We start from the raw sequence: 24,061 nt of genomic DNA on the forward strand, positions 1-24,061 counted from the left end.
GCTTTTTATTCATGCTTTTGTTTGTTTAAACTAGTGTTCACTAGTTGAAACTGGTGTCGACAGATTTCGGGTTTTGACAGTAACATATATGGCAACAATGAAAAGACTTTTACTTGATTCGAAAGAATGAGCAAAGAGAAGAAATAACGATCACTTATTTTGTTTTGGCTTTTCGAATTCACTGGTGCTACGAGTTCAGTGACTCTGAAGGGGAATTTAGAGATTTCACTTGCCCTTGAGAATCCTGGAATGTTGGTGGAATGGATGACTTGGGTTTTTTCAATTGTTCCCTAGAAAACATCGCTATTGTTTGCTTATAATGTCTGGAAATCCTGGTTCAGTGGTAGTTGCAGAAATATTAACAGAAAGGAAAAATCGTACAAAATATGAAAAAATACGAAGATTTTTATTGAATAAAACAACTTTACCAAAACATTATGATACATAAAAACATTTTTGGCATAAATTGCATTGTACATATGGTGAATTGTGAAAATCATTGTTCCCATACCACTAGGAGGAATGATATAGATTTGGTACCGTATTACATTTTACATTTTGCCTGTCTCTAGCAATTTAACATATTTTTTCCCTCCAAAGATGATATATGATCGATGAAGCTCATCACACATTAGGCCTACCTAGTTCTTTGAAATTTCCATTTTCTACTTTGATGTTAGCATTGATAGTAGAAACAATCCAACGGAAGAGTCTCTCATAAAGAAACCTCATGAGACAATCCCTGCGAGTGTTGCATTCCTCCACATTTCCAGCAGGTTTCCAGTATACACTGAAGCGATTTCTTCTTTGGCCATGAGCAACTATTTGTCTTGAAGTCAACAACTGAATCAAACATGAATCTTCGAGGCCCAGCAGCTGACTGACCGATTTCAAACTATCGAAAGACACTGAAAATAAGAAAATACTGTTGGTGCCAATATCACGAAATTGTGTAGGTGATAAAAGTAAATTCGCATCATAAAATAACTTTACATCTATGTACAAAATAATTAACATGTCATTTTCTAATATAAATATTTGCGGGAATTTTTCTGTCTGTTTTTGTCTGCTCAGAGTTCATATAGGTCAGTTTCTGTCAGATGTGTTTCCAATTCACTGTGGGCTAAAGCAAGGAGATGCACTATCACCTTTACTTTTTAACTTTGCTCTAGAGTATGCCATTAGAAAAGTCCAGGATAACAGGGAGGGTTTGGAATGGAACGGGTTACATCAGCTGCTTGTCTATGCGGATGTCGTGAATATGTTAGGAGAAAATCCACAAACGATTAGGGAAAACACGGGAATTTTACTGGAAGCAAGTAAAGAGACAGGTTTGGAAGTAAATCCCGAAAAGACAAATATATGATTATGTCTTGTGACGAGAATATTGTACGAAATGGAAATATAAAAATTGGAACTTTATCTTTTGAAGAGGTGGAGAAGTTCAAATATCTGGGAGCAACAGTAACAAACATAAATGACACTCGGGAGGAAGTTAAACACAGAATAAATATGGGAAATGCCTGTTATTATTCGGTTGAGAAACTTTTATCATCCAGTCTGCTGTCGAAAAATCTGAAAGTTAGAATTTATAAAACAGTTATATTACCGGTTGTTCTGTATGGTTGTGAAACTTGGACTCTCACTTTGAGAGAGGAACAGAGACTACGGGTGTTTGAGAATAAGATTCTTAGGAAAATATTTGGGGCTAAGAGGGATGAAGTTACAGGAGAATGGAGAAAGTTACACAACACAGAACTGCACGCATTGTATTCTTCACCTGACATAATTAGGAACATTAAATCCAGACGTTTGAGATGGGCAGGGCATGTACCACGTATGGGCGAATCCAGAAATGCATATAGAGTGTTAGTTGGGAGGCCGGAGGGAAAAAGACATTTAGGGAGGCCGAGACGTAGATGGGAAGATAATATTAAAATGGATTTGAGGGAGGTGGGATATGATGATAGAGAATGGATTAATTTTGCTCAGGATAGGGACCAATGGCGGGCTTATGTGAGGGCGGCAATGAACCTCCGGGTTCCTTAAAAGCCAGTAAGTAAGTAAGTTTTTGTCTGCTCAAATATTAATGTGATACATGTAGTTTCAGCCTCAAAAACAAAAGTGTGTATGTAATATAATCTAATAATATTTTATTTAGAGTTCAGTCTAATTGACATACCACAGTTTAAAATCAATAACACTTACTAAGGTAAATGATTATTACATATTATAAAATTGAAATGCAAACGTTTTCGCCCTTGGGCATCATCAGGCATTTAACTCACAATATCTTATACAATTTTTCATATCTTTGCTGTGAAATGCGTACCAGATAATTGAAATTTGCAATCTTGTATATATCAATAAACACCTATTTACCTGGTTAACTCTATGATAAATAACAATCTGAAATTTAAATGAGTATAGGTATTAAAATTATATATGATAAAATTCTGACTAAAAATGTTGTATTGATCTTATATTTGATTATAAAATTGTGATCATTAAAACAACACGACGAAAAACCATATGATTCCTCTTAAACTTCATAATAAGCCAATACATTTCCATTAGTTGAGTGTTTGTAGTGCAAGCATTGAGACCAAAAAGTGTAAACTCCATTATGTCATATGAGAATTTGAGAGGTAAACTCGGTGAAACTTTTGGATTTAAATTGAACGATCGTGGAGAAGTGCTTGACAGAAAAAAAGTTTTTTTCATGTTTAGTGATGCTGGAAACATTGTTACTAAATATGTTGTTGTTGTTTTCTAATGCCAGGCGTTTGACAATAAAGTCATTTGACCTCTTGCACTCCAATATTTTTCAAAGATATTATCATGACTAGCCACTGAAGCACAGATTTTGAGATGTTCCGAATCCATTTCTTGGTTTGAGTTGCACAATGGGCAGTTAGGGGACTGATATATTCCAATTCTATGCAGGTGTTTGGCCAAACAATCATGGCCTGTTGCCAATCTAAATGCAGCTACAGACGATTTTCGTGGTAAATCGGGAATTAACTGTGGATTTTGATGCAGAGAGTTCCATTTTTTCCCTTGGGATTCAGTTATCAAATTTTGTTTGTTGAAGTCTAAGTATGTAGATTTAATAATTCTCTTCACAGAGTAATACGTAGATTTAGTAACAGGTCTGTAAGTAGCAGTGCTGCTCTTCTTTGCTAAAGCATCCACATTCTCGTTTCCCAGGATTCCACAATGGGATGATATCCATTGGAATACAATTCTTTTATTGAGTGATATTAATTGAGAGAGCATTTTAGTTATTTCAGCTGTTTGAGATGAAGCTGTGTGTTTAGAGACGATTGATAGAATAGCTGCTTTGGAGTCTGACAATATAACTGCATTCCTAAATTTATTGATGTGGCATAGAAGATTCCTGAGACATTCACTTATTGCAATGATTTCACCATCAAAACTTGTTGTTCCATATCCAAGAGATCTATAAAGTGAGAAGAGACAGCACGTAACACCTGCACCGGCACCTTGTTCTCTGGAGATCAAGGATCCGTCGGTGTATAAATGAAGCCAGTTTTGTGAAGGATACCTAATATTAAATATCTCTAAAGACAATTGAAGGGGTTAATGGAATAAGGGGGTATCCCACATTTTGCTAAAAAATGAACTAAGTCCATATTATGAAAGCTGAGTCCATGTACTGTTAGTTTAATGTGCTATTTAAGTAAGGTATAGTCCCATTTTAAAGTAAATATGAACATATGAAAGGGCTTTGTAAAGTTTTATCAAAATTCTGAATGGAATAAGGAGGTATCCCACAGTTCCTTGAAACCTTGGTTCTGATTGGCCAGCTGTTTACCTAATTGACCAATGGGAGAATACTGCTTTGATACAATAAGTTTCCAAGCAACATGGCGGATGTTGACCGTACTAATGTTTTTGTAAGTGACGAAATGGTGAAAATAAGACAAATAATAGCAAAAAGAGGAAAAGAAATCCATAAAATGGAAAGACAACAGCAGACAGAAGGCACGAAACAGTGGACAAGAATATATAACACGCACAGACAAAGTAATGTCTGCTAAAGTGTTCACTAACATACAGGAAAAGAAAAGCCACCAAATACAGAATGTTAATAAGTATCCAAAATTTTAGGAGGTGATAGTATGCATCAAAATAAGAAAATAATGTCTAATAAACATGGGTCCTATAACACACACTTGTTCATAAGAGGTGCTCAATGTGACGTTCATTCATGGCAATGTATTTCTCTGCCCTACAATACAGCAGACTACCAGATAATCGTACCGTAGTTGACACCTTTGGCATGGAATAATGATACGTCGCAAGGAATACTGAAAACAAAAGTCTGGTTGCGGATATGAGCAAGGTTCAGCAGAGATGGTGTTGTCAATTTTCGTAATCAGCATGTGTGGGCTGATGAAAATTCCCATGCAGTTGAAGAAACGAGGCATCAGCACCCATTCTCAATCAACGTATGGACAGGCGTTCTTGGTGAAAGATTAATAGGGCCATACGTGCTACCACAGAGACTTTTAGGACTTTCTTATTAACGTATTGCCTGCCTTGCTGGAGAATGTGTCATGTCAGCAGGACTACAGATGTGGTTCATACACGATGGCGCACCAGCACATTTTCACCACAATGTGCGTGAACACCTGATGTTGACATTTCAAGACCACTGCAATGATCGGGGAAGCCCCACACCTTGGCCTGCTCGTTCCCCAAACTTAAATCCCCTAGACTTTTGGTTACGGGGACACAGATGTGGTTCATACACGATGACGCACCAGCGCATTTTCATCACAATGTGCGTGAACACCTGACGTTAATATTTCAAGACCACTGCAATGGTCGGGGAAGCCCCACACTTTGGCCTGCTCGTTCCCCAAATCTAAATCCCCTGGACGTTTGGTTACGGGGACACAGATGTGGTTCATACACGATGACGCACCAGCGCATTTTCACCACAATGTGCGTGAACACCTGACGTTGATATTTCAACACCACTGCAATGGTCGGGGAAGCCCCACACCTTGGCCTGCTCGTTCCCCAAACCTAAATCCCCTAAACTTTTGGTTACGGGGACACAGATGTGGTTCATACACGATGAACTAGACTTTTGTTATGGGGACACATAAAGGAATCAGGTCAATTTCAAGAGTGCGTGATTCCTTACGCCAAAGGGCAGAGAAATGCATTGCGATGAGTGGACATTAGATTAGGCACCTCCTGTGAAGAAGTGTTCAGAAAGTATGTGTTGTAGGACTGATGTTTATTAGACATTATTTTCTTGTTTTGACGCATACTAGCACCTCCTAAAATATTGGATATTTTTAACACCCTGTATAGCAAGCACAGTTATGAAACCAAAGCACCCCGATGGAATGCTCATCAAAGCTGCTTAGCGCCCTGACATACTGTCCATATTAAAGTTCATACCTCCAATTCATCACAACTTTTATTTAAATTTGAAATCAGATAATCGATGTGAAGTAGAAAACAATGATCATAACACATTACCTCCTGGTCTAGTTGCCTCATAAGTGGTGCCTTGTTGGTATCACTTATGAGGTTCAGACCTGTCTTCGGACAGTTGACTCAACAGACAAACAAATGAATCTTATTTAAGTGTCTTTTGAGTAATACCTTTCAAAGTTTGTTTCTTTCTTTGTTGTAAAATATAGTATATCATAAGTGAAATTTTCCTACAATAACAATAATAATCAAGATATTATGCTCTACATTTGCAGAAAGTTTGTTCAATACCTACCTAACACATTACCCAAAAGACTTTGTGATTCTTATTATTTTCCTTAAGTTACAGAGAACCTAACAAAATGCTAAATATCTCAAAAACATACTTTTGAGGGATACCCCCTTCTTCCACTAAGCCCTTCAATTGTTTCAGTATTTCAGTGTTTGTTACTAAATATAGAGCAGCACTTAATTCAGAGGATGTGAATGCACTCGCATGTTTAAAATCATGGATGAAGCAGTCTTAACTAGGTCAGTCTTCATACTTTTTGTTATTTATGTTTGTCTCAAAAATTCCCGGAGAAATTGACACAATAAATTATAAGCCTCATAATAAATATGTTAGTAAATAATTAAAATAGTTGTTTTTTAATATAACGATACAATATATGAGTAGCTTAATATCAAAGACGGACATCTGTCGTTTCCATAGTTTTGATCTAGAGGCAATTTTTTAATTCACAGTGTTCTTTGTAATATTTAACACAATTTATTTTATAAATATAGTGTCAGAGTTTGCATATGGTTCACTATAACTGGAAACAGCATGAAAAATTGTATAAAAAACCACAGCTATCTAAATTTCGATTGAGGTCAGATGTTCGTCTTTGATATTAAGCTACTCATATGCAGATATACAACATTTAATACTTATGCTTATCAACGAACACAAGCTAAATTTAACAATAATTGTGTATTACAGTATATTAAAACATTTTTTCAACTCGATTAATCTATCGATTAAATATTTTGATCGATCAACAGCACTAATATTTACTGATATGGATTCAACAGTGAAAAAGATGAAAGTAGGTCTAAAAAACACATTTGACTAAATATGTCACTTCACTACTATTAATTCTTTAAAATTGTGTATTATCACTACATAATGTATTTCACATGTAACAAACTACAACCCTAATATACCAAAGGTAAAATAGGGTTTCAATATTTGGATAACAATAATAATAATAAATATGTCACTTCTGAGAAAACACTCAACTTACTCATTTCTTGCTGATCGACAACATAGATGTCACCTGTGCTGACAAAGGAAATGTTTCCAAGATGTATTATAGCAGCTAGTAGCATTGCAATTTGCAGCTGCATGTCACCTTCTATTCCAAGCTCTGTCATTGCAGCTGAAGTCTCAATGTAGTCACTATGGTCCTCTGCTGTAATAGGTCCTGGCACTATTTTATACTGGGTATTTCTACTCAGGTACAAGACCATGAGTTCCGACTTCCTTAGGCCTGCCAACATCTGAAATAAAACCAAGAGTTAAGAATTCTTATGGAATGATTTAATACACATTCATCACCAACAGATATTATCAGTCTTTCACACTATACAGATACATAACAGAAATGGTGATGTGAGCATTTTTTTTTTTGCAAAAATTGGTAGCTGAAAATTGGGTTTCGGATAAAATTTGTGGCAATGTTCGTACCCTGACCTTGAAGCGACAGTGTGTGTTGCGTGTGGCGGCGTGGGTTAGTAGCGGGAAGCGTTGAATCAGGTGTGGTCGATTTAGGTGTTAATCATGGCTTCAAGAAGTTCGAGCTATAGATATTTCACCGTAAAAGAAAAATTGCATACTGGTCAAATACTTAAGCTGTACTATAAGCAGTAACATGAGCTGCTACCCAGAAGTCAAATGGAGAATATCAATGACAACGAAAGCTTTTAATAGAAAAAGGAGCATCTTCTGCGGATCTCTAGAGAAAGAACTAAAAAAGAGACCAGCGAAGTGCTTTGTGTAGAGTGTAGCATTGTATGGGGCAGAAACGTGGACATTACGATGAAGTGAAGAGAAGTGACTAGAAGAATTTGAAATGTGAATATGGAGAAGGATGGAACATGTGAAATGGGCAGACAGAATAAGAAACGAAACTGTGTTGGAAAGAGTGGGTGAAGAAAGAATGATGCTGAAACTGATCAGGAATCAATCTTCTTAATGTATCCAGCTGTTTGCTGACAACATGAAGTCCACTGTAGTCTATTCAGTTGTTGTTTTTCACGAGAAATGAGGGGTATTTTGATCGGTGTTCATTATAGATGCCTGTTGCTAGTAGCCAGAGTTGGGGTGTAGTCAATATATACTGCAGGGCTGTGTCTTCTGCAACCGGTACTGATGATTTTAATTTACTTCTTTTGTGGTTTATAGATGGACAGTATAGAAGAATGTGTTCCAGATCTTCATCATGATTATTACACCACAGACAAGTAGGATTATCAGAAATGTGAAATTGGTGTAGGTGCAATTGAGTGACAATGTGACCTGTTCCGGCTCTTGTTAAAAATGTTTGAACATGTCTGGGCAAGTTTTTGTACATTTCCAGGTCATTTGGTTTCTTTTGTACAGACTGTAAAATTTTTTCCTTTGTCAGAAGAGAGCCAATTGTTGATCCATAGGTTTATAAAATGAGACTTGACTGAAGCAAAAGCACTGGATATAGATATCACCTGAAAAGGTCTTGGTTGCAAATATGTTGCCTGTTTTGCAATATTATCGACTTTCTATTTTCCAGGTATACCACAATGACTAGGTATCCATAACTGATCAGGAAGAGGAAAAGGAATTGACTGGGTCACTGATTGAGAAGAAACTGCCTTCTGAAGGATGCAATGAAAGGAATTGTGAATGGGAGAAGAGTTCGAGGCAGAAGATATGAGATGATAGACGACATTAAGATATATGGATCATATGTGGAGACAAAGAGGAAGACAGAAAATAGGAAAGGCTGGAGAATGCTGGATTTGCAGTGAAAGACACAAGAACTAACAATAAAACTGTTTTCATGGTAACCATAACCATAGTGTTCTGTACAAAACAAATAAAATATTACATAAAAATAATAATACACTCTTTCAGATGATATTTAAAAAGCTACAGGCTGCCAGTTAAAAATGTTATTGATGACATCAAAACTCGCACAACAATATGCGCAAAAAAAAATTTGCTTCCGTAAAAATATTCTTATTTAAATAAAAGATTAGACGTGTCTTAGCTCTTTGTCCCGAATCACCTCTCTCTTTAAATTTTAAATGCAATTATATATTATATGTAGCGATTCAGAACTTCATGATATCGATACTAAGGGGTGGTCAACTTATGGTAAGAAAATGAGTCCCTGAAGGCTAGGCCCAATTGTTTGCATTTCATCTTATATCTATACACACACCTGGTGAAATATATGGAAGTTTCTCTCTTTCCCTCCCTGTGAAGATACTCGTGTCTTTTCAAGCAAGTATGTCTCAATTGAAGCTCCTATAATGTTGTCACCTTTGTAGTGCAATTGCAAAAGTTTTCCAAAACGAGAACTGTTTTTGTTGCATTCGGTCTGTGCATTACCAAATGCAGTAAGGACGGGAACTGAACACCAAATTTTATATAATGTCTCTGGCACTCTTTTTACGTTGTAGTGGAAGTTATGAAAGCCATGTGTGGCCAGGAAATTGAGAAGAAATGTCGAAGAATATGTCTGCAACAAACATTTAGACAAAATAAGCTGTATTTGTCCTAATACGAATACCAGTGAAATTTAATATTAATGTAAGTACAAGAAATAACTGATAAAATGCCTACTTAAGTTGCAGGTTGCACACTTGGATACAAGCCAAGAAAAAATGGCTTAACCCATTAGTGCATAGTGTCCGAAAAATCGGACACAAAATAATTTTGTTGTACAGGTTACAGTGTTCGAGCTAATTTGTTTAAAATATGTTATAGTGCTTCCTCAATGTAGTGGCTATATTGATTTTAGCAGTTTCTGCTTTTCAGCTTGAATTTTCAGAGTTAGCGAACACATATTGTTAAGATTGCAACCAAGCAGTACGATGTTGTGCGCAAGGGGTAACTAAATTTATAAATTAATATATTTTAAAACAATGTAATTTTTTGGTACTAGGCTTATACTATTGTTAATACTTCCATTATTGAACCAGCACATAAAAATCTCCATTCTTGTTAAAACGTTAACGAATTGTAAATGTTAATGTCCGAAAAAACGGACGCTATGCTCTGGATACAGTTACAATGGAATTTGTTATACGAATGCTGTTATGATATTTTCGTTCTCTTTTTCAGCCTAAATGTGAACGAGATATTGAAATAATTGAAAATAAAGATAAAATTGCATAAGAGGAGCTCATTTATTATCTTATATCACCAGACGATGTGTTGGACACATACAGACAGCCACAAATCTGATGAACACGAAGCCAATCTCAATCACCTTGGCAGAAAAATGCTTATTAGTGCGTATGAAGTACAGACTGCTTGTAAGGACAGTGATGGTGTTTCTGCAATATGAGGTACGTCCAGAAAGTAAGTTTCCCTGGGGCCGTTTAGAGATAGAAACAATTTCTTTCACGGAAGGATTTATTGGAACAGATAAAGCAACTTTTGAGCCATTTTTCAACATATTCCCTACCGGAATTCAGACATTTGTCATACCGTGGGATCAACTTTTATATACCTGTGTCGTAGAAATTTGTCGCCTGGGATCGGAACCAGTATGTGACAGCCGCCAGCACCTCTCTCCTCCCAGACGCTGTGAAAATACTGACAGGACAGGAGTTTGTTGAGGTGTAAGAAAGATGGTAATCGCTCAACCTCTTACTGCTCGGTGTATAACAATTCTTCTGGCGGGAGGTGTTTCAATGCTCACCCTACAGCCCAGATCTCGCTCCCTAATCAATAAGGTTGGAATTTCCGAGCATGGAAGATATAAAGTGCCTTTTTTATAACTACTGTAAATCTGTGAAGTTGTTTATGCATCTCGCTGAAAAAAGGGATTGCGCTACGTGATCGGAACCAATGTGTGACAGCCGCCTGCACCTCTCTCCTCTCTGACGCTGTGAAAATACTGACTGGACAGGAATTTGTTGAGATGTAAGGAATATGGTAATCGCTCAACCTCTTACGGCTCAGTGCATAACAGCTCTTCTGCAGGGAGGTGATTCAACATTCACCCTACAGCCCAGATCTCGCTCCCTAATAAATGCAGTTGGAATTTCCGAGTATGGAGGATATAAAGTGCCTTTTTGATAACTACTTTACATCTGTGAAATTGTTTATGCATCCTGCCGAAAAAAGGGATTTTCGCTACGGGAACTTGACAGGAAAATACAACTGAAAACTGTCCTCTGAGAATTCAAGAAACAAAGTGACAGATTCACATCACTTCAGAACCTGTAATAACGTCCTTATTGTTCGAAGGAATGATAACAGCGTTGTTACAGCAGCCACTAACTTTGAAAACATGTCTATATCTACTATATCTAGATGGTAAAGTGAAAAATAATGTAAAGTTTCCATTTCTCGGCCTATACCATTTTCTTCGAACAACAAAGGAATGGGAGGAGTACATAAAATCGATCAGTATGTGACTTCATACAGTTCCAGAATGGTCAGAAAAATGATGCTAGGCAATATTCGCATACATCTCGGACGACAGTGTAGTGAATGCGTGGTTACTCTACAGGAAACAAAATACTGGCAAAAACGTCTACAATTTCGACGGTTTTTTTTTTTTGAATTAGCACTGCTAATAACATATCGACAAACAACATATCAAGGAAAAACTGCACCTACGAATATTAAGGATGTGTGGTTATGTGGACTGAACCACTGGTTCAAAGAGAAGTGTAGTAAGTGCAAGGACAAACCCAAATTTATATGTTGCAAATGTAAAATATGTCTTCACCTTAAATGTTTCACAGAATACCACAACCAGTAGTAAATATATGACAATTGTTACCTAAAGTAAAATAAATACGTGGCAGTAAGTGATTTTGAGTGATTAAAGGGATCTTAGTATTATAAAATACCTAAAATAAGAAACAGCAATGTAACTGATCAGTGTGCATAGCGTCCGATTTTTCGGACGGCCTGTATTTCTCAAACAAGAAAAAAATAAAACGTTTTATTGCTAAATACATGTTCAATTGATGTTAAACAACAAATTTTTACCAAAAAAATTATTTTAAATACAAAATCCAACTTTATGCACTAATGGGTTAAAAGAAATGAACATGCAACATGTAATCAATATAATAAACACAAAAATATAAAACTATAATTGGATGAAACATTAAATTTATGTTTCTGGTTGGGTGTTATTGTGATATTAGATTTTTAAGAAATTCATTATTTATAAGGATTGTGAATATGATTTAAGAGTGAAATAAATTTAATGCAATTTATGTGTCGTATTTATTCATTCATAGTTTTCTACCCAAGGGCAGGTCCTTCACCGCAAACCCAACATTCTCCAATCTTTCTTATTTTCTGCCTTTCTCTTTGTCTCCACATGTATCTTAATGTCAATTAAAGAAAGTTGCACACTTAGCAAAGTTACACTGATCGTGGTATGCATGATTCAGAAAGTAGAAAATAGTACTAGGTTCGTTCCAACAACAGTCAGTAATCGTCCGTAACCACTGTAAGCGTGCACAGTAAAAAGAAGGCATTCCAACGCACTTCAAACCAGTTCTGAACCAGAAACATGTACTTCAGTCAGGTGTTCCAACAAACTTTTGACATAAGTTCGGAACGATCAGAAGTAGTCGGCGGATTGAGGCATGTGCTGGTGAGTACAGGTCTCTGACATGTGCATACAATCACCGACGTCTCCTGGATACATATTAAAGAAAGACAGGATCGATTGTTTACATCTTTCGCATCACAACTTATAGGTTAAGATGGAAAGAGACAACTTTTTTGAGTCAGAATCCAGTGCAGATGAATAATAAAACTAAGTAGAGATGTAATTTTTCGCCAAAAGAAAGAAAATAAAAATTATTTGGGTAATGAAATAATTACATTTTCGGTTGAAGGTTACTTATGTCCCAGCCACTATAGGAACTTGATAAAATACCTTTAAAATGCCTTGGATTTATAGTATTGATTAGTAGAAATTGATGTGATCACTGGGAGAATTATAAGCCCACTCAACTTGCCCTAAATACGTACCTTACTTATATACGAAAATCGTCGTGTGTGACGGCCAATTTCGTTAATGTAACAGTAGGTTTCAGTGTTGCCAACATAGTAATAATACTACACACCTAATCAAACCTAACCTAACCTCTCTCATAATACTACACACCTAATCAAAACTATCCTAACCTGTTACATAATACACACCTAATCTAACCTAACCTGTCACAAATACTACACACCTCTAGTAACATTCCTCACGTTTAGTACCATTTCGTTTGTATGTATTGTCGACCCTGCTATCTAGTGTAAGTGGATCGTAATTCCAGGACGAAAATATGGCGACTTTCATAATAATTACATTTAGTTCATCTACGTATTCCTCTGTGAAAAGATTTATTAAATTATTAAATCTACATACTTAGACTTCAACAAACAAAATTTGATAACACAATCTCAAGGGAAAAAATGGAACTCTCTGCATCATAACCCACAGTTGATTCCCGATTTACCACGGAAATCGTCTGTAGCTGCATTTAGATTGGCAACAGGCCATGACTGTTTGGCCAAGCATCTGCATAGAATTGGAATATATCAGTCTCCAAACTGTCCATTGTGCAACTCAAATCAAGAAATGGATTCAGAACATCTCAAAATCTGTGCGTCAGTGGCTAACCATGACAATATCTTTGAAAAATATTGGAGTGCAAGAGGTCAAATGACTTTACTGTCAAATGCCTGGCATTAGAAAACAACAACAACATTTAGTTCATTCAGTGTATGTTCTGTAATAAGTTACATTAAATGTGTTAATGCAGTGATAATTTCATATCATATATACACACACACACTTATAGTACAATAAGAATTGAAATGTCTTGTGGCTGTGATAAAAGTATTGAAAATTGGTTTATAGCGCCACATTGGCAGTGATAAAAGTGTTCAGCTAGTTCAGTGGCCAGTGGGTATTCCTTGTCCCATTTTCAATAACCCACTCTGATTAGAAATATAATAAATAAAGTAAATAAATAAAATATTTGAAAAAAAAATAAAACCAAACTTTTTTAGATGAAAGATTCCCCAAGTACAACGACATCGAATTAGCAGAATTCTTATATTCTATATTTTTATTATGTTTTTTTAGAAAAATATTAAAAATAAGTTAAATTATATTTTCTGCAATTTGAATTAGCTGCAAAACGATAATAATTAAGCAGTTCATTCTTAGATTAAGATGCTCATAGTTGCAGCATCTCTGGATTTAGTACATGATGGTCTGAGAAAGTGTTCCAACATCACCCAGTTCTGTTTCAATTCCATAGCATGTACTCAACCAGAGCATGTGCGTAAGGTGATACAGGATCCATACATGATCTGATTCATGAACTGCTTGTTGGAACAAACCTACTGTATACCAATAGTTGGAAAAGATTACATCATATAAAACACAGTCTGCAATATACAGAAAGAGGAAGGTAGGAGGGGGAGGATAGCCAAACTGCTTAACTTTGAATGAACAAGTGATGGCTAAGGAGAGAGAGATCATGTCTTACCCTCCACCCTGCTTGTGTATTGAGAGGTGACTCGCAAAAATAACTTTCAAAGTGTTAGCACCGCTAACATGGACGTACTGCCATTGACTAATAGCCTACCGGTACTGAAAGTGTTTCCAACCCCTTCAGGTTGCAGTTTATAATGAGATTCAACAGGGGCGGCTCGTCCATAAGAGCTGCGGAGCTGCAGCACTCCCTGCTTTGACAGGAAAATAAAAATAATATTTATTTTAATTTTTAGAAGAATTGTTACAGCTTTTATTGGTAAATTGCTTTATATTTCATCTGGCCGGGAATATGTACTATTATCTTATGCATAATCTTTTTGCGCGTCGACTGTATTGGAATTGACACTGCATTCAAAGTCGTCCTGGGATCTGCAGGGTGGTCAGCTCATAGAGAGTGTGTCTTGCTTGGTCAGGGGGTAGAGAGGTGAAGGGAAGCAGAAGGAAACTGCCGCTGTTTAAAACCCATATCTCGCTGCAGTGGCTTGCAGAGCCAGGCCACAAGGGATCTTTCCTCTCCTCCCACACCACCATTGTAATGCTGCGTCAAATGGATTCTCTATTCCCTTGAAACTTAATGACAAAATTTTTATTTTCTTTTCACATACTTAGTGTTGTAAAATCTTATAGAGTTAATATAACGAAATTAATATTCTCTTTTGTCTTATTATTACGTATATATCCAGCCTCCAGCAGAACCTAATATTTGCCTTAACTCAAAATGATTGCAGGACTCCTTTTGATATAGCACGTAAAATACGAAAGAGACTTCTTTTCCAGTTTTAGAAAATTGTTGACCATCAGTATATCTGAGTGTTGCTTTGGTGTGACGTCTTAATACCGTAACTTAACCAGTGCAAATGTGCAAGCATGAGTGTGTGTGAATTACAGAATATTAATTTTATTTTTCCCTTGCGGAGAATATTGATGTAATGAAGTGAAATTAAAGGGTCGTCCGTTACCCGACTTAAATCTTACTTAAGCTTCATCCAGCCGAAATAGTGCATATATGTAAGGAAGTATAACAATGAAATTTACGCTAAGCATTTGTGGTTACGTGGATGTGAACAAAAAAAATCTGTATTTTGTTTTCCTTGCCTCCTCTTCGGTGGCGATGCTGCAGTGGTGTGACAGATTTACGACATTTGCCCCTAAAAAGCAAAATGCACGAATCTTCGCAGTCTCACCTAAAAAATGTTTCATGGGCTATGTTACGCAACTCATACTGCTGTGCAATTAAGTGAAACAAACAGAACAAACATTCTCAAACATAATCAAGAAGTGAGAAAAAATCGTGAAATTATATATATATATATATATATATATATATATATATATATATATTGATTGTATCAAATTTTGTGGCCAATATGAACTTCCCTTAGGGGACATGATGAAAAAACGATTCGAAGAACCCTGATGAGTTTCGTGGGTTGCTACAGTTCGTGAGTAATCTAAACGAGCCTTTCAAAAATCATTTGGAACATGCCACTGTTTAAGGTTATTCTAAGACAATTCAGAATGAACTGGTAGATTGTAAGTTGAGTGTCTGCCGATCTGAAATTCCAGACTGAAATCGATGGTATTAGTTTTTCTTAGGGATTAGCAAATGGTCCCTGAGACATCTCCCAACTAAGTCAAGAAGTTTTGGTTTTTCGATATGTAGTGCATTTATTTTTGTCCTATACTTATTAGTAATGGTATCAAGAAGTGAAATTTGTATGTACCGAAATCTACTGCAGCTCTCCCAATCCACAAGTTCACGAGCCGCCACTGAGATTCAAGAATTATACAGTAGGTCTACAATAACATTAAAGCTGCAACTGCTCAACTAGTACTCAGGAAGTCCTAGATGTACGTGAAACGATATTTACCTTGCCCGAACCACTGTCGCCACTTATCACAATAGCCTGTTTCACCTTTCCTATTTCACAGACAAGCCTATAGCGAGCACGAGCGGCAACTGCATACAGATGTGGCTTTAAATCTGTGCGATATTTAACCTATTCACATAAAATTATTAGTTAGTATTATAATTATAATTATCATTAAAGCTTAATTTACAGAAAGTAGCTTATCATTTTAACATTAGGTATGCTTATATTAGAAAGACTCTCCGAAAGTTGACATAATGTAAGTTGGGTGACCAGCAGTAAGATCCCCATGCTACTGCCACTGTTAATTCATCACACAACAGTTTAAAATGTGACTTATTTACCTCGTACTGTTCACGGTTTCTTAAAAAAAATTCAAAATTTCAATAATTGTAAACCTATATTTTCATCATAAATAAAACCTCATTCCCGATTTTTGGTTTGTCTGCTGACCAGTAATATCTGTAATTACGTGATGCAATGTGGCCATGAAGATGAAACCAAGTGGCAAGCCTCACTGGAAGAAAAATCGATATGTGTTCAATTTCTTTGTTATTGTTTTCTAAAATTCAATTTTATTATAAAAGTGATGTCTAATATTATTTGATGAATTAACATAGACAAATGCGGCACATTTCACGGCGTATTTTCAGCAGGATAATGCCACAGCTAAAATGTAGCCTATCCATGACAGAATTACGCCAAGAGTTCGCAGAAGCAAACAACTGGGGCAGCATGACGGTCTGCCGACATACATTACGTCCCTGATCACATGTGATCATGTGTATTTGACATATTAAGATACATTACACGCAGACTATAGGTTTAGGTTACACACAGAAACAAGACAATGAAGAAAGCTACTGTTGTAGGCTATGACATATTCTCTAGAATTCTGTATAAGTTAAATATGAAAAACTTTCAACAAAAAAGGAAACATATTATATATATATATATATATATATATATATATATATATATATATATATATATACCGGTAATACAGTAACATGTATCAAGTTTTACCATTAAACTGTGATCTTGTACTTTTATTTTACACATCAGTACATAAAAATAGGCCTACTTACCTCACCGAACGAATTATACAGCTCTTTGACGTCTTCTGAATAGAGAGATGGGATTTTTTTACATGGGTTTATAGCTACCAAAGCCAGTCCAGCCCATGTATAATATTCTTCGTTTAAAAAGCGACTTTCCAAATACTTCACAACTGGAAACACAAGACAAACTTAAATGATAAAAAAGAGTAGGTACCGGTATTGTATTAAACCAGTATTACAGTACACACAGACTTTAAACGAAGGAAGGTTTGACATTTATTAAACAAAAAAAACTTACTTTTGTCTTCAGATTTCCAAGGTATGACATTCAGATTATTACACGTTAAGCCCATTTCGTCAATGCAGTCAACCAGTTTTTCTGAAGATCCATTCTTGTTACGCTCTTCGAACGCCATTCTTTACACAATGGCAACTAAATATATACGTACCGTATTGTCTTACATTAAATAAAATATATTTTACATAGTTTTTGTTTCAATAGGCCTAATCACTTGAAACTGTACTCATGCCGATTCCTACTTTTTTTTATACATAAGCTGTACAACTAAAGAGAATATGTATAGCCTACGGGTACCGTAATTAACAAAACGTAACAAACAATTTTCTGTTAATAGTTTGAAAAGAAAAAAATATTATGGGTAAACCGGAGTAACAGCAAATTGAAAATTTCATACAAAGTCGGCTAAGCATTTGAGACAAATGCCTACATACTGCTGTTTAGGACTTCAGCCGTTTCTCAACACTCTTCGGCACCGCTGTTTTAACGAAACACAAACCCCACACGCACACCTTTCCTTCCCCATAGACAGGCGACATTGACGGTTATTATTTAACTATCGTCACGTATTTTCCTCCATTATTTAAAACTGACCAATAAGATACGATTATTTGGCTTAAGCCCGGGAAAAAAAGATGTACCTGTACATTGAAACGAAAACTTTTTTTTTACTCATTGTTAATGGCAATTAAATATATATGGCCATACAAAAACTGTTGTTTACAAATTTATTGATCATTATTGAAGCTAAATTGGAAAACTGGACATAATGCAGAGTATTTGAGAAAATCTGGGGCATTTATTTATGTCTTATTACCTCGTTTGCAGCTTAAAAGAAACCATTGTCACGAAGGAGACACTTACTTTCTATACCCTATACCTAAGCCTACACGTTTCACACGTTAATGCAATTCACTCCTCTATCAGGTTACGAATGACATTGCTGTTTTTTTTTATAATACCTGGTACTTAAAATGCATACAAATTTAATAATATATTAGGCCTATTATTATACGAAATATTGCCTGTATTTAACATAAAAGGGGTTTTATACCTATATTTCCAAAAGTAAGGTATCAAACTTCGATTTCTAAAATGTACTGCTTGGAATAAGAATATAACAGCCAGAACAATTCTGCATCTCAAATCAGATAGGGTGGCACATAACCCAGTCTCTCACATATCACCAGAGAAAGAAGTCACATGAGGTGAAGTCAGGGGACCTTGGAGGCCACCTGAATAAAGCCATGTTCTGATCGTGACGACCGAACCAGCAATAGGTAAAAACTTCATTCAGCCAAACCTGCTCTTCGTTAAGAAAATGATGTTCTGTAATGTATCTTACAGTTCGAGAGTCATTGCCGTCTTTAACAGTGGCACTGCCGCGCGACAGGGTGAGGTAACAACTTTTTGTGCGTAGAATTAAAAAATTCCACAGCTGCTTTTTCATTATATGTGGGACACTAACACCTATTTTTGTTTGTACGACCATACAAACCACTTAAAACTCCGATATTCTTAGGTATACTCCCTATATTAGTAAGCCTAATTATATATTATTGTAAGTATTGTCATTCTTTTCCAGCAGTGCTATTAAATCAGACTGGTAAATGGAATTGTAAAATTAATACCAATATGTAATATTGCTTCTGTGAACATTTACCTATGTGCGAAGAAGTTTAAAGCTAGTGACTGGTAATCCTTTATGAAAAAAGGAACCCTTGCCTATTTGTGCTAGGGTTGCCACCAGTGGCGGCTGATTGACTGAGGCAAGTGAGGCCGGGCCTCAGTCACTTGGCTTAACTGAAATCAAATTTTGTGTTTTTTTATAATGTATTAGTTATTTGAATGAAGCATATATCGCTGCAGAAGCATTTGAAAACTTTGATGGATAAAGACCTGTTTTGCAGTAAAATTTGTTCCTGAGGCCGGGATCGCTTGTGCCGGGTCTGGCTTGTGATGTATATAGACCTGTTTTGCAGTAAAATTTGTTCCTGAGGCCAGAATCGTTCGTGCCGGGTCTGGCTTAATGCATTTCATGTCCTTTCGCGGGCTTTTAGTTTACGCTTAAAACGTTGTAGCTGAGGCACAATTCGGCTGGCCTGGTCAGGTTTCACTCGTCCCATCCATGGGCCGGCCTCAAGGGTAGAGTGGGGTGGGAATAGCAGTGGTGACTTGTCTTCCTAACTAGGCCATAAATAACAAAATTCCAGCTCTTTAACAGGCAGAAACCCACTCGATTCTCTCCCCTTATGTTTCAGTTTATGACATAAGCGAGGGTGTTCTACTATTGTACTTCGTAGTATAGTGAATCTGGGCCTATGTTGTTATGTATTTTGGGAAAATATAAACAGAAACAAATGAGAGAAATAATGCTGGTGTAGTTAATTCATTGTTAGAGTGTCCTTTTTCGAGAAGAAATAATGCTAAAAGAAAGGAAGTTTTAAATAAACAGAGAGACTACCGAGATATCTACGACATCGCTGATAATTTTTCTGACACATAATCTTAAAACGCGAGTTTCTATTGCATCCTGGTATGGGCAACATAAATGGTTATGTGGTAATGTGATGCAAAATAAACTTCTCTTGGCCTTGTTTGTTGCTGTCAAAGGAAAAAAATAAAAAGAAAAGAAAGAAAGGGGAATTTCAACACATAATATGGGTTGCTTCATCACACTGAAACAGTCACTGAAACTCAGAGCATAACAGCTTATTTGGTGAGTGAAATTATTATTTTTCATTGATAGTAATAAGAATAGACTAATAATAGTAATAATAATAATAATAATTAATATCATAAACAAATATTTCCTATCGGAGGCACTTAAACTAGTTGCATCTGGCCTCACCGAGGATTTTGATCACCAGCTGCTACTGGTTGCCACCTTTTGAAGTTGAAATGCTGGGATACCTACCTACGTATTTCAGTATTTCAGACAGAGAGATAATGTCAAATATAGTAATTTTGGTAGATAATTGTTCAAGCCAGAACAAGAACTGCTGTCTTTATTCTTTCTTGGTCTTCATTGTGAATTCTTACAAGATGTTCACTCCCCACCATTAAACTTCATTATGTACTATGCACAATACATTAGGATAAACGAAATGATGTATATCTGTATTAATAAAAACTATTCTTTCCATTTTCTATCATTTTACATGATTAAAAACTCGTTTTAGTAAAAACTATATTTCATACTGCACTGTTCTTAGCTGAACTGTCTTGCAGTTACAGAACATGAACAAAATTCACATGAGGTGTAGGTTAAGCTTGTTACCTGTCCTGATTTTATAACAAAATATGTTCCACGTCCCAACACATTATCTGTTGGGATACATTTATGTCTGCTGACAGTATTCATCACCAAGTTGAAATGTCTCTCAAAAAGCAGAAAAGAACATACGACTTTGAAGATTTTGTACACGCTTGTCAAGATGAAAATAATGGAAAAATGGAAGTAATAAACATGGATCACACAAACTTCTACAAATGGAAAGTTTACGCTGCCCATCATAAAAAACTACAAAACAACTACCTAACCTCAAGGATATCGTTTATGTGAAATCAGTGCAAGGTAGCTATGTATTGAAGTACAAAACAACATACAATGAAACTGAAAGTTAAAAAACTTTAGATTTCCTGCAAAAGAAAACACAGAAAAGACATGGCATGCAATTCCCTGAATCTGGATAAGCCCTGTGAATTTGATCTTGAGAAGAGAGATAGAATTGTGAACACCTTGAAAGAAATCATTACAGAAAACAGAATTAAATTCTGGCGAGATTTACCAATACAGTAAATATTTTGTGCATACTTATGTTTAAAAATTGATTAGTATTAATATTACATTGTTAATACTTGTAGACCGAATGCCTGAAACACGCATAACAAAAGCTGCTCTACAGTACATGTCTAGAGGAAGAAGATCACTGGGAAGACCTAGAAAGAGATGGCAAGATCAGTTGTGACGAGACATAACAGGCCATTCGAGAGGCCTAATACTTGTTTGAAAATGATGATGATTGTTAATACTATAATTTTGTTCATGACTTACCGGTACATAAATTGTGATTTTTTTTGTCTCTCATAAAGTCATGTTGTGAAATAATTAGAAAAGGTTTATCACATGTACCGGTATTCAATTTTTGTTACTAATGGGTTTCTGCATTTGCTATTTCATATTATTTATGTAGCATTATTAATTAAAACAGAGAATCGTCAACTTCAGAACCTCAACATAAGAGACGCCTAGAACCATAAGGGCCTAAAGCACAATGTGGTGAATTTGTATATTTTAGCATATATTCATGTTCTGATATATTTTAATAGATATTGTGAGATGAATAAGATTGTACACTGAACAAATCAAACCTCACATATTAGAATTCTGAATAATAATTTGAATTTCATAAATTCGTGTCAATTTTAAAGCAACAAAGTTTTTATGAAATCTGAAAGTGCTATGTCAGGACATGTAATACTAAATCTAAAGAATTCAGAATTACAGCAGGAGTAAGATAAGGGGATATATCACCATATCTCTTTATAATTTTAATGGATGATGTTTTAAAGAGTATAAAATCTAAAATGAGGAAATATCAACTAGGCAATTGGAAATTAAAACATATTAAAATATCTGAACTGCTTTATGCAGATGACATAGTACTGTTTGCTAATTTACAAGTACATTTACAGAGAAATCTAGAAATAATAAAGTGTAGCTTAATTAATAGAGGCATGGTAATAAATAAGGAGAAAACTGAAGTCATGAGAATAGGGAGAGAGGATAAAACCTGTATAATAACTATGGAGGGTAAAAATTTAGAACATGTAAAGTACTTTAAGTAGTTAGGTGTTAAGATTAATAGTGATGGAAGAATTGATGAAGAACTTAATAACCAGAATAAAGAATACCAATAACCTCTATTATACAATGAATAGAGGTTTTTTAGGTAAAAAGGAAGTGAAAGAACAAAAATAGCTGTATACAAATCAACTTACATCCCAACACTTCTATTTGGAAGTGAATCTTGGGTATTGGGGGGAAAAAATCAAGAGAAAAGCACAAACTTGGAAATGAAGCACTTAAAAAGAGTAATTTGGAAAACAAGGAAAGACAAAATTAGGAATCAAACTATAAGGATGTCTCTAAATGAAGAGTCCACTGCAAGAATGATGGATGTCATTTGGAATACATTTTGCAGGAGAAGCAATTGAAAGTTTGAAATGCTTAGCGCTCAAAGTTTAACTGTTATTTTCCGATCATTACTGGACAATGACTATCGGTGTTAATGCCATATAACTCTGTATGTACATCCTATATGTCTTAAGCTATGCATTGACAGTCTTGGTTCATTTTCGACAAGAAAGTGACATCCATCATTCTTGCAGTGGACTCTTCAAATGTTAAATCCCTCCAACACGAAGTACAACAAGTACAGCTTAGATGGTTTGGACACTTAAACAGAATGAGTGATGAAAGTATACCTAAACAAATATGGGAAGCCAGAGCTAGTGGGTTAGGAAGAAAGAGACCGAGAGGGAGACCAAGAAAGACCTGGAACAATAGCGTAGAAGAGATCTTAGCAAGAGAAGGAGTATCCTTAGAACGAGCTAAAAAGATTGCAGTAGATCGCAAACAATGGCGAGCTCTTTGCAAAACCTCGACACCGAAAGGTAGAAGATTGGAATAAGTAAGTAAATTAATGTCAATTTTTCTCAGAACTTCGATTCCGTACTTTGGGCCCTTATGGTTCTGGATGCCTATTCTTTCATTTCTTAATTTTATGCAGATACCGCACTTCTCCTTAGGAGAACGGCAACATACAGCATTTTGTAAAGTTAAAGCAGATATTTATATACTAAGTCATGCTGTGGTAAAGAGCGGTATCTGCAGTTTCTGTTAAATTGCTAAATTAATATAATTTTTGTTTGTTTCAGTAATTTTATAATGTCGTATATAGCTGGAAACCACATAAATTATGTAATCATACATAAAAATTGAATGGGATTGTATAGAAAACTTTAAACTCATTTTTCTCGATACTTTGCATTTTGTAGATACAGCACTTACCCTTAGCAGGGCAGAATAGTAGTGTTGTGTTATAAATTAAATTTTTTTCGAAACCCTCACGCAGACACTTTTCTTTAACAAACACTCTTTATGGTCCTGTTAGTTCTGTACAGTACAACTTGTTATAACGACATCCAAGGGACCTTAAACATTATGTTGTTATAAACGAGCGTCGTAGTAACCGAGATTCACATTATCAATCTAGTGAGGTGGAAAATGAAAAATAACAAATTTAATTAGACTTATTTTAGATTTATGTATTTGACTATTAAGCCTACAATGAACATAATAAAATACACGTAAGCCTACAATTATAAATACAGTATTCTGTATTAAAACAGTTTGTTTAGTACTCACCAACTACTTTACTTAGAAGTGAAGTAATCAGTCATTTTACTCTGTTGTCTTCTACTTGCCCAATACACTTTCTAGGGCTAAATTACGTTCTATGTTCATAATTTCAGTTGCAATTTCACTGCTCCCTTCCCTAG

The 24,061-nt window shown here is 35.6% G+C and overlaps 1 protein-coding gene across 2 annotated transcripts in view; it reads right to left on the reverse strand.

Annotated features, from left to right (window-relative positions):
• The window catches only part of LOC138714826 (unconventional myosin-XIX-like), a 43,263-nt gene extending 19,905 nt beyond the window's left edge, over positions 1-23,358 (reverse strand). Inside the window, exons 1-6 of one of the 2 annotated variants that reach the window (XM_069846995.1) lie at positions 17,495-23,358; positions 17,224-17,366; positions 16,136-16,264; positions 8,943-9,242; positions 6,765-7,020; positions 642-908 (exon numbers count right to left, since the gene is read on the reverse strand). In XM_069846995.1, the coding sequence (XP_069703096.1) occupies positions 642-908; positions 6,765-7,020; positions 8,943-9,242; positions 16,136-16,264; positions 17,224-17,366; positions 17,495-17,612 (1,213 nt within the window). In that variant the 5' untranslated portion in view covers positions 17,613-23,358. The remainder of the gene's footprint in view (positions 1-641; positions 909-6,764; positions 7,021-8,942; positions 9,243-16,135; positions 16,265-17,223; positions 17,367-17,494) is intronic. The other variant, XM_069846996.1, reaches the window with a different exon arrangement.
• Positions 23,359-24,061: the final 703 nt, after the last annotated feature.

This window comes from Periplaneta americana, chromosome 15 (assembly GCF_040183065.1).
Source record: "Periplaneta americana isolate PAMFEO1 chromosome 15, P.americana_PAMFEO1_priV1, whole genome shotgun sequence".
Classification (NCBI taxonomy): domain Eukaryota; kingdom Metazoa; phylum Arthropoda; class Insecta; order Blattodea; family Blattidae; genus Periplaneta; species Periplaneta americana.